At 42.8% G+C, this 12,001-nt stretch overlaps 1 protein-coding gene across 5 annotated transcripts in view; it reads left to right on the top strand.

The window, feature by feature from the left end:
- The window catches only part of ATP7B (ATPase copper transporting beta), a 32,352-nt gene continuing 20,351 nt past the window's right edge, over positions 1 to 12,001 (top strand). For 2 of the 5 annotated variants that reach the window (XM_030464403.1, XM_030464434.1), the window contains exons 1-4: positions 215 to 591; positions 7,005 to 8,232; positions 9,794 to 10,030; positions 11,178 to 11,341. In XM_030464403.1, the coding sequence (XP_030320263.1) occupies positions 337 to 591; positions 7,005 to 8,232; positions 9,794 to 10,030; positions 11,178 to 11,341 (1,884 nt within the window). In that variant the 5' untranslated portion in view covers positions 215 to 336. Of the gene's footprint in view, positions 94 to 214; positions 592 to 1,119; positions 1,136 to 7,004; positions 8,233 to 9,793; positions 10,031 to 11,177; positions 11,342 to 12,001 lie in introns of those variants that run through there. The other 3 variants (XM_030464410.1, XM_030464419.1, XM_030464426.1) reach the window with 3 other exon arrangements.

Below are 12,001 nucleotides of genomic sequence, written 5' to 3'. Positions count from 1 at the left end.
CTTGGCTGCTCCCGGGTCATGTTTGTGCAAGGCAGCCTTGGCTGAGCCCCCGCTACGCCGTGCGCAAATCTCCGCGGTGCTGAATGCAGCTGGGTGAGCAGCAGGGGTGCCAGTGGGTGGGAAGGGTTTAAACTGGCAGGAAGAGAGCAAGTAGCCGGGTCCAGAGAGCAGTGTACACAGGGATCACAGGTTGCAGCTGGGATTTGGTGGGGAATGGCTGATGAGCACCTTGGGTAAATGGGCAGAACTCTCCGAGCTGCAAGAAGAGTGTGGGGGTGATAAGGCACTAAGTAACTGCTCTGAGAAAGCTCTCCTTTGGTGATATTTAAGGCTGGAATGATAATGGAGAGAAAACTGGACAATAAAATGAAAAGCGAAGTGTCCTGCTTAGCTACTTTGAACAACAAAAACATAACCCTGGTGTCTATTCGTAAGCAGCAGGCAGCTCATGATGTGCCTGAACTACTGATTATTGGTGAAAAGTCCAAGGCAGAATCTCCGGTAAAAGCATCCAGTAACTCGCAGAAAGAAGAGAAACTTTTGCAGAGTTACTCCATGGGAATGCCAGAAGTCAATGCAGTTGAAAGACAGGTCAGTGAGCTGGTGTGTGTTTGTGTGTTTCTGAGGGAAGAGGTTTTTCTGAACTGGAGAATTTAAAACAAAGAATGTTGGACGTGGGCTGTGTATTAAATGAGGTTAAACCTTCTTTGTCTGAATTGTCTCAACCCCAAGCATGTACGGCTGCCCTGTAATAAGCACCACACCAATGAGAGGTCCTCTGGAGATCCTCTGAGAGGAATCTTTGAAAGCAGGAGTTAAAGATGAGTTATGCTGTAGTAACTAATGAGCATGTTTTCAGCTCCACCTCTAATAATATAGAGTGGTGATTCTTAGTAAGGAAACATAGTAGTATTTTTCCTTTTGACCTGCCATTGCATGAGCAGCTTGACAGCAGTTTGTGCCAGATTATTCTCTGGAAATTATCTGTATTATTCTCAGAAATACTCAGAAAAAATATTCTCAGAAAATATCGGAATACTGAGAATAACAAAATATCAGAATACTGAGAAATACTCAGAAATATCTCTGGATTATTCTCAGAAATTGCAGAAACATTAAAATGCCCTAATTGTAGGTAAGTAGTTTATTTATAACTACTCAGTGGATGCTAGTGAAAGTTCTTGGTATCTGTGGCATTTTTAGAGATTAATTGTTGTGGAAAAGAAACTAGGAAAGATCAGTGCTGTTAAAAACATGATGAGATTTATTACCTTAAAAAGAGTTTTTTGCTGTGTAAATATATGTAAATTATAGTAATATAGTCTGGATCAGTGGATTTTATAAATATTTAAGGAAAAATAAACTCTCCGAACAAATTTTGTGTCATTTTAAACTGTGTATGCTTAGGGTGGCTTAAGTAATAATGTCAGACAGGAATGAAAATAAGAGCCAGAACAGACCAAATATGCCTGAAACCTTTTTCTGCCTTAAGTTACTTTTTACATTATGTTTCCTAGAAAAAAAATATGACATAAATTACTTTGTTCTCCCAGTGGATCTCTTTTCTATGTTCAGTTCACCAGAATATACACATTGCTTGTACTGGAGCCGTAAAAACCATAGTGAAGTGTTTCACTTTGTTTTAATTCTAAATTAGAACCAATCCATTTACAACAAGGTTTCCCCCTTTCCCACTTTAAGTGTGGTTTACATCCCTCCCTTTAATTTACAGGTGCCTGTTAAGATCAGTAAGGTTTGCCCAGTACAGTGTAGGTTTTGTTTGGGAATGACTATCTGCAAATGCCTCAATCTTTCCCCATCATCTGTACTGCTGAAGAAACCTGCTCCCAAATGGGAAATTGCAGTCTCTGAGCAGAAGCATTAGGACAAATAATGTAGGATTTTTAAAAGGAAAGCACCACAGAGACTGCTTTAAAGTAGTATTTTCATTGAAGCTTTATATCCAGGTGGAGAGGGTAGTTTCCCCCTCATTTTAAGACTCGGAAACTGTTTGAAAATTAACACAGTTACAAGTACTTACTGAACATGGTTGCTACTGACACTTTTTAATCTTTGCTAAGCTTGTCGGAAGAGGGAAGAACAACAAGTTAACATCTAATTTTTAAAAATATGCTCGTAACAAGATGGGTGGACAAGTTGTACTGAAATGTGTTGAGATGGAGGACGGCTTAATTTCTGCTCACTCAAAACTGCTGTTATAGGCACAACATTCAAAACTCAGGACCTTTGATGTACCTGAGGCTGCTTTGTCCTCATTTTGTTTTCTGCTGGCTGCCTGTAATAAGCTGGGAAATCATCTGAAGTATTTAATTAAGAGTGTGGCTTCTCAGCTGTCTGTTGCTGCCTGCCAGCATCCAAAGCCGTGAATCAGTGGGTTGGGAAAGAAGAGCAGGAAGGGTAAAACAGTGACAGAGATAAGGGAGCTCTTTGGCACTTGGGTGCTTGAAGGTGAGAGGGCAGCATCTGCTTTCTGCCTGGGGTGGAGGTACAGGGTGAAGAGCAGCCCCAAATCTCTGGGTGGGAGGTTCAGTGAGGTCCAGCATCTCTAGAGAAGCAGAGAGGCAGATGCAGAGGGGGAGGCAGTGAATGGGCCAGTCCCTATTTCCTGGCCAGCTGCCTGCCTGGCATTGCAGTGAAGAATCTGGTGCTTGAATTTTAAGATGTGAAAACTGCCATCCCTGCCATCCAGGCAAAAGAGGGTGGGAGGGAGGGAGGGCATTGCCGTTCCTGGGGAGAGAGCTTTGACAGAGCACCAAGAAAAAAAGCAGCAGCCATGTGGGATCTGGGTGTGGTTGATGCTCTGGGAGCTGGGGAGTGTGCCTGGCCCAGGCTCAGTATTGTGCTGCAGAGGACAAGAGGGCTACAGGGATTTTTGAGTTGGTTGCATCTCTTGGGAATGGGAAGGGAGGAAGACAGGGATGGCTTTCCCAGTGACAAGCCACCTCACAAAGTGTCCATAGACCACAGGGGTGGAGGCAGTACGGGACCCAGCCAGGGGCAGCTGGTGTCTGGGACATAGGGCCTAAGAGGGCAGAATCCTTTTTGAGATCACAGCTATGAGGTTGCAGCTGTTGTCAGGACACCACTCACCAAGTATCCATATACAAAGGTCTCTCCCAGTGCTAAGGTTTCTTATTTGGTTTTGTGTTGTTTTGTCTCAGTTCTGTTAATTTTCTCATATTTATTCTGTATATCCTTAGTGCTGTGTTAAACTATCAGCTGTTGCTCTTCTGAATGGGAATACGAAAAAGAAATATCCCCTTCTGAGGAACACAGTGCCTCTGAGGGCAGCCCTGGATGGGACAGTGTTGTCCCACCAGCTGCACAGGCCAAGGACAAAAACCATCTTTCCCATCCAACCAGCAACCAAGCCCTTGATGCTGAAACACCAAGAGCTCCATGACAAGCTGAGGCTCAAGACTTGATGCTCCAAATCCAGCAGTGCCTCCATGCCCTGCTCCACCTCCACACTTTCCCAGAAAGTTGGTCCAGCCCCAGGGCATATTTCTGGTGGATGATCTCCTTCCTGCTGGCTGGAGGAAACCAGGATGGGGAGCAGGATCCTCTTCTTCCTTCTGCTCTCCTCAAGCCTTGCTTTGCCCCAGAGCAGGCATGAGTGCTCCATCTCCTGTCTAGGACACAAGGGTTGATATTTCTTCAGCTAGGCTTGCTCTGAAATACTGGGAGCTGAGCTTCAGATGCTGTGCTCACTCCTGAACGTCATCAGTTTCAGTTGCTACTCATCTTGGATCCAGTTCAGAGCTGTCTCCTGTAGATGCAAATATTTTCTACCCAGCTCTGGCACTTCCATTAAAGCTTTCTCCAACCACTAATGCTTCAGTTTTAAGGGTTTTCTTAATTTTCTTTGGCATTGTTTTCTGTATTGTTCAGATGAGCCTCACAACATTGCTTTCTGTAGGGATTCTTAGCTTTCAGAGTACAGCTCTGCTCTGCATTTTCAGTTGCAACATCTACACACAAAGCAAGAGAGGGAAAAAAATGTCATAATTTCATGGTTTTATTATTTATATTTTTTTTACATAGTCACTGAAAACACATACAGAAAACTGGTAGAACAAACATTCTTGGTGTACCTCTTAAAAGTAAGCAGCCTCCTTTGGTGTGAGAGACAAAACAGTAATTGTGGTCAGTTCTTTCACACCTCTATGTGGATGTAGTCAGATGCATTTTCATTATTTCATTGACTTGGCAGAAACAAGCAGGAAGGGCAATGCCTGGGAATCCCAAGCACCATTTTTTTCAGGTGATTGTGTCCCTGATCCTCTTGCAGATGGTGTCTGAATTACTATACAGCCTCACAAATGTCCAGTGTGTGTCCAGTTCTGGGCCCCTCAGTTTAGGAAGGATATCGAGGTCCTGGAGCGGGTCCAAAGGAGGGCAACCAGGCTGGTGAAGGGACTCGAGCACAGACCCTATGAGGAGAGGCTGAGGGAGCTGGGGCTGTTCAGCCTGGAGAAGAGGAGGCTCAGGGGAGACCTCATCACTCTCTACAACTCCCTGAAAGGAAGGGGTAGCCGGGGGGGGATGGGCTCTTTTCCCAGACGACTTTCAACAAGACAAGAGGGCATGGTCTTAAGTTGTGCCAGGGGAAGTTTAGGTTGGATATTAGAAAGAATTTCTTTACCGAGAGGGTGATCAGGCATTGGAATGGGCTGCCCAGGGAAGTAGTGGATTCTCCGTCCCTGGAGATATTTAAAAAGAGACTGGATGTGGCACTCAGTGCCATGGTCTAGCAACCGCAACGGTGGTTCAAGGGTTGGACTCGATGATCTCTGAGGTCCCTTCCAACCCAGCCCATTCTATGATTCTATGAAATGCTGTTATATTGTGTGGTGTTAGCTGGGATCGGGAAACTCTGAGACCTAGCATGTGCCTGAGAAAAACTCTGGGCATGTCTCTGCATGCCTCATCTTTGTATCCTTACATGAACCTGCTGTTGTTTTCCTCTCATCTAGTGTAGAAATGCCCCTTCTTGCAAATACACACATAGCTGTATTTGTGGCCTTTTTTTTTTTTTTTAAGTTATTATTTTTAAGCTGTTAAACAATACTAAAAGCTTTGTAAACAATGTATTTGAATTTTGAACCCGTGCACATTTATAGTTTTGGGGAGGAGATTCCTCAGTGATTTGATATTTGTGGTTTGCTGATGGTTTTTGTTGTTGTTTTTAAAGGGAAATAAACCTTTTTTTTTTTATTATTTATATATCCTCATCCCCTTTCTATTTTTTCCTTGTCATTTAAAAATCCATGTGCAAGGATTTTTGTCCTATAGACTGCAAATATCTGGTCCAGTCAAGTAAAAAAGAAAGTATTTTTGTCAATTCTTCTGAATGTTGGGATAGCTTTTAATAAAAATACAAAGTACCAGTCAAGTTTTGATGTTTCTGTGGCTTACAATGCATTGAAATAGTAGAACCAGTCCTTGTTTTTATGTTTTTCAGAAGTTTGGAGGATAAGAAATACTCTTTAGTCTTTTTATACATTTAATTTGAATTGTTTACATGTAGTGGGATACCTAGGAAAATGGAGATGGTTGGTGACCATGGGGGTGGAGAGAATGCAGTGGGGTACATTGAGACCTGTGGTGGTTCCTGGGTTTCATCTTTAGGTGGCTGCCAAAAACAAGGTGTAGGGGAGCAGGAGAGCAGAGGATTTTCATCTCTCCTGTCCCTCATGCTCTGTTTTGCCAAAGAATGCAGAATGCAAATGCCTTCATCCTACAAGCCAAAGTAAACATCCAGGGTGAGTTCCTGTAACTCACACAAGGATTTTTTGCTTTGCTGTGTTTTTGTGATAAGAGAAGCTGGCCACTGTGAGCAAAGTGTCCTTGTGGGGCTGGGGAGAGGAGATTAGGGGAGGGAAGACAAGGAACAAGAATTAAAGTAACATTTCTCAAGGTAGACTTCACAATAAACATGTTTGAATTTAAGCAGCATTTGAAATGTGGTGGATGAGAGGCTGTTTTCATTTTCTGATGGTCTTCTTTTCATGTACAAGTCCACGGTGTTGTTCTAAACTGTGGGGAGGCACAAATAGGAGGAAATAAGCATGTGGTTGTCTTTGTGTGCTCTTGAGCAGAGAGCCACCCTTGCAAGGAGGTCCAATTAGTTGTTAATGTTTTGTTTTGAAAGGACAGGTTGGCTGCACCTTTCCATGCATGTTGGGGATTTCAGTAACTTATGGGAAAATGAGTGCAAGGACAGGGGTAGCACTGTCTTGGGTGCTGCCAGGCCTGTGGGAGGAGAAGGTAAGGGAGAAGGATGTTTTGCCTAAAATATTTCCATAGCTCTTCATCCTCAGCATGCCCAGGGTGTAGCCTTGAGGCCAAGTGGTGAGTGAGGGAGCACAGTGGGAGAGCTTAGGTTTGGGATAGCAAGAGGCTGCAACGTAATGCTGAAAAGTTGAAGTTGCTCATTCCTCCTCCTGTTCCAATAAATACAGGATGGAGAAGGATGAAAGCAAATTTCTTGTGTTAAATTTTTGCTGGTTTTGTCATGGGCCCCGACCTCATTATTCCCAAGCTGTCTAAGCGTGAAACAAAATCAAGTTAATGAATTTTGAATACTGCATCAAATGAACTGGATGCAGTCTGGTGTTAATAAGCAGCCTAAATACTTCTTATCCGCTCTGTGTTACAAGGAGGGAGTTTTCTTGGTGGTGGTAGGAACAAGATTTGTAGTATTGAGCCTGAGCCAGTGGCCCCTTTTCCAGCCCCTCTCTGCAGTAACACCCAGCATCAGGTGCTTTAGTGAATGCTGGAGAGCACAATGGCTTTGCAGGCAAGAGAATATGCTTGGAGCAGCTTGCTGCCTTAAATCAGTGTAAATTAATGTTTGAAGCATTTCGGTCATACAGACTGACTTGAGAGGACTATTAGTATGTACCTGAGGGCACGTGCAGAACATTGCTGCTTTTACAGGACTAAAGATCCCTGCATTTTATTTTTCTCTTGCTCCTTAGGCTTTGTCCAACACAGATTCTCCTCCTGGCTGTGAGCTGGAGCCTACAATGAAACAAAGTTTTGCATTTGACAACATGGGCTATGAGGAGAGCTTTGAAACTCTGCTCTCTCCATCTTCCCAGGAACACACCATGGCAGTCAGGATTGTGGGAATGACTTGCCAGTCATGTGTGCAGTCAATAGAAGGCCGAATTTCCAAGGTGGAAGGCATTGTGAGCATTAAAGTCTCCCTTGAAAAGAACAATGCTGTAATTAAGTATCTGCAGTCAGAAATAAGCCCTGAACAGATTTGCCAGGAAATTCAGGATATGGGCTTTGATGCCAACATAGCAGAAGAGAGGTTGACTACAGAGACTCTAAATGCATCATGTGTGAGAGAAGCAATAGTTAAACTTCGAGTAGAAGGCATGACTTGCCAGTCCTGTGCCACCAGCATTGAAGGAAAGATAAGAAAACTTCATGGTGTGGCAAAAATCAAGGTGTCACTTGGTAACCAGGAAGCAATTATTGCTTACTACCCTTACATCATTCAGCCTGATGACCTCAAGAGCCATATTGGTAACCTGGGGTACAACTGCACCATTAAAAGTAAATCAGCCCCTTTGAAGTTGGGTGTCCTCGACCTCGAGCGCTTGCAGAATGCAAACCCCAAGGAGACAGCAGCAAGTCTGAAGAGTGATGGGATGGATCCACTCCTTGCCAAGATGAGTGGCATGGCTACGGTGTCTGTACAGATAGAAGGCATGCACTGCAAGTCCTGTGTCAGAAACATTGAAGGAAATATATCCAATCTTCCTGGCGTACAGAGTATTAAAGTGTCTTTGGAGTATAAATGTGCTGTGGTACAGTATTACCCAAATTTAATTACCCTGCCAGCTTTACAGCAAGCTATTGAATCTCTGCCACCTGGAAACTTTAAAGTATTCCTCCATAATGGTTCAGAAGCAAATAAAGGAGCATCTCCATCCCCTGCTTTGCTATGTGATCTCTTCAGAGAGCCACTGCAAGACACAGCAAGCAGAGCTGTTATGAAGATTGATGGTATGACCTGCAATTCTTGTGTACAGTCCATAGAAGGGACCATATCACAGAGACAAGGAGTACAACACATAGCAGTTTCTCTAGCTGACAGAACTGGGACCATACATTATGATCCAGCTGTTACTAATGGAGAAGAATTAAGAGCTGCCATAGAAGACATGGGGTTTGATGCTTCTGTGCTGACAGGTAACTGGTTTGTTTTTTTCTTCCATGGGTAGCATGCCAGGCTGGGCAATGAGACACCTGTGTTGAGTCTCTCTTCTGGAGAGAAACCCTTAAAACATCCCATTGGCATTGTCTTTTCTAAGGGACTGGCCTTATCTGACCTCACTTAGCAAGGGAGAGAATGAAGCACTTCACCTGTGAAGCACCTTATTTCAGCCCTTGCCAACTGCACTGGTGGGTGGAAGAGTTATCTCATGAAACCAAAATGTTTATAAGTTGGTACAGGGTCTTTCAAATAGCTGATCCCCTTACCTATTCAATTAGGTTTCCTTGTATGTCTACAGGCTGCTGTCAGTAAATCTATCAATTCAAACATTTTAATTTATGTTCTAAAATACTAAACCCCCACAAACTTAATGAAATATCTTTCATTTTAAAGCACTTTTTGCATAGATAAAACATATTTTTAGTGTCTTAATCCTTTGACCTTCATTTCTTCAGAATTTTTACTAACCCTACTTCACTATGCCTTACTTTAAGTGAGCTAAGTGGCAAGATACAGGCAAGATTTGGTGGGAGCAGATGCTTTTACATGTCAGCAGCACTATGTACATTTTGTGCATGTGCCCAGTGTTTAAGAAGTTGCTACGGTGCACAATCTCCTCCAGTGGATTTATAATACAGCAGCATGTATCTGCTACACCTCAACAGATTTGCTTTGAGATACTGATGTATTTTACCTGCAATGACTTAGTGTGATCACAATAGACAACATCCTATTAACATTTCTCATGGATCCAATCCCTCTGGATCTGTGGAACTGCTGCAGAAGAGGAGGAGTCTGCATGTGGTGCTTAGTGATGATATCTGGTTTATAATTTGTTGGTAGGAGACCTCTCAATCCATCTGTGGAAAAGAAGGGGAAGGTCTCCTGTGTTTAACGTGTTCAGAAGCATCTCTTGCTCTTTTACACAAACTTCTGCCTAAGGGAGGCATTTTGTGAATGCATCTGTAGCTGTTGGGTGTCTGTTCAGTATCTGGTAAAGAATAAAGATGTTTGCAAGAGGCCTGTATGTGTGGAGGTCTTCTGGGTGCTGCAAATCCTTTCACTGCTCATTTTGCAGCACTTGCAGTGTAATTAATGTGCCATAATGAGAAACCTGTTGAGAAACTTGTCCTTTTCCTTGTGTGAGATTAAGTGCTGAGTCCTGCATAGCTGGCAAGGACAGAATGGGTATGGCTGGACTGTGTTATATGTGCTGGATAAGGACCCTCTAAATACCAATATATCTTTATTGAGTAGAAGTAGCTGTCAAGTTTAGGCATTAAAACTGGAGGGAATCATTTGCCATCTGAAAGTGGAAAACCAGCTCTGTAGAGTTAAATGGAGGTGGTATTGGTGGGTGGATATTTTTATATGCATAGTAACAATCTACGTTATTTCTGTGAAGACACCAAGATTACCACCTCACTTTTCAAACAGCTAAGAGGCTTTGCATGATGGGTGAATGTGTCCTGTTTTATCTCATCCAATTGCACTGTAAATAGTGTTGGTTCAGTTTTCATTGTGTGCTTATTCAAGATACAGCCACAGGAGAACTCAGACACCAGCCTGATGCCAGCAGTGCTGCCGGGCAGCTTCGACCTCCAGAGCCTCCTCGCCCAGGCTGTGTTTCAGCTGGTCCTCCAGACAGTTCTCCCCTCGATGAGCCACACCAGCCCAGTGGAGCTACAGCTGAAAAGTGTTTTTTACAAATCACAGGCATGACCTGTGCATCGTGTGTGTCTACCATTGAAAGAAATTTGCAGAAGGAAGACGGTAATAAATTTAAGATTCCTATAATGAGTCTGTAAGGGACTTCAGATTAGTAGAACACAGGGTGTTCTATGTGTTTAACAGCCAGAGGCATCTGGAAGATTAAATAGACTGAATGCTCCTTTTTTAGTGCTGATATAACTTCATCACTGTTTAACTATTCTTCTGCTCTGACGGACAAACTCAATGGACATCCTTGTATCAGTAAGTTGTTGTATGTGATCAAAATTTCAAACCAGGCTCAAGGCAAGAAACAGATAAATGGTTCTTATTCAGTTTTCAGATCCTTATTTCTTTACAGAGCAATCTGTCTCTTCCAGAGCTGTTGAGAGGTCTGACAAATTTGTGATGTGAAACTTACCCTTCAGGCACATTTGCACAAGGAAGTACAAACAAATGTGTGGCTTCAGTGCCTGGGTAATTATATTAACTTAGGGACAGCAAAGCTTATTAGGTTAGAAGTCTGCAGGCTGGAGGTGCCTTTCCTTTGCCCATACAGAAGATGAAGAGATGAGCCTCAGCAATGTGATTTAATTTGTGTAGGAATTTGCCTTTGAAAGGTTTTGTTTATCGGCTCCTGTGCCCCTGATCTCACAGTGATGGTCTCACTGCCTTGATTTAAAAATCCAAGAAACCATTGGTTCTTCAGAACAATGTTTTTCTGCCTGTGATTTTCTGTGGGTTTTTTTTTTCAATTCCAAATGTAGATTTATGTGGTTTTATTTATTTAATAATAATAATAATAATAAATACGAAGGGAAAAGCAAGAATTAAAAAAGGCCTAGCATTGGTTCTGTGGGCCTTGTTTAGGGCTTTCTAAACAAGATAGTCCAGGGTAGAGCTTGCAGCAATGAGTGCAAAGATTGCTTCTGAACATTCTTTTTCTTTCATTCTATCATAGGAAAATTCACCTCCTCCCCTGTGTAACTCATACAGTTCCTCTCATTGCCAAAGGAACAGCTGTGGAGCTGGATCTCAGTAAAAACTTTCCTGTTGTGGTGAGGGAACAACACAGGAAGGAGGCAGAGAGAAGTCATTAGACATATAACATCTCTAAGTTGTTACAGCCCTCACTGACAATCACTTGTAATATTTTTTCTTCCCTCAAAGGAGCTGCATTATCTCATAATTTTTATTATTGCCACTGCAGGAATTGTTTCAGTGTTGGTAGCACTGATGGCAGGTAAAGCAGAGATAAAATACAAGCCAGAATTCATACAGCCTCTTGAAATAGCACAGCTGATCCAGAACTTGGGTTTTGAAGCTACTGTCATAGAAGATCATGCAGAAACAGAAGGAAATGTGGAGCTTCTTGTAAGTCATCTGTATTTGAAATCATAAGCTGGTTTTGGAAAGTCAGGTCTTGAAGAATAATTTTCTTGCAGATGCCTCTGTTTAAGAAGTTGTGGCTTCAGCAGGTCAGTTCTGGCTGGTAACATCGTTTTTTCTAACTGCTGAAAGATGAAATCAGTTTCATAGAATCATAGTGGTTTTGGTTGGAAGGGACCTTAAAGATCACCTGGTTCCAACCCCCTGCCATGGGCAGGGACACCTCCCACCAGACCAGGTTGCTCAAAGCCCCATCCAACCTGGCCTTGAACACTTCCAGGGAGGGAGCAGCCACAACTTCCCTGGGCAGCCTGTGCCAGCATCTCACCATGCCCATAGTAAAGAATTTCTTCCTAAAGTCTAATCTAAATCTAGCCTCTTTTAGCTTCAAGCTGTTCCCCCTTGTCCTGTCACTAAACGCCCTTGTAAAAAGTCCCTCTTCAGGGAGAGAGGCTCTTCTCTTAGAAGAACCTGTCCAAAGAAAATGAAGTAAAAAGTGATAATTATATGTACATAGTAGACTTTTTAAGCTAGGTAAAATGAAACAACTTTTCTGTGAAGGCACTTCAATCAACAGTAGAGACTGAGCAATTGAGTATCAACAAATGTGCATTAATAATGTCTGAAGCTTTGTACAGAGGTCTG

The sequence above is a fragment of the Calypte anna genome, chromosome 1, assembly GCF_003957555.1.
Source record: "Calypte anna isolate BGI_N300 chromosome 1, bCalAnn1_v1.p, whole genome shotgun sequence".
Taxonomy (NCBI): Eukaryota; Metazoa; Chordata; class Aves; order Apodiformes; family Trochilidae; genus Calypte; species Calypte anna.
Note: the sequence above shows the minus strand (reverse complement) of the source record. Positions and strands in the feature narration are given on the sequence as shown.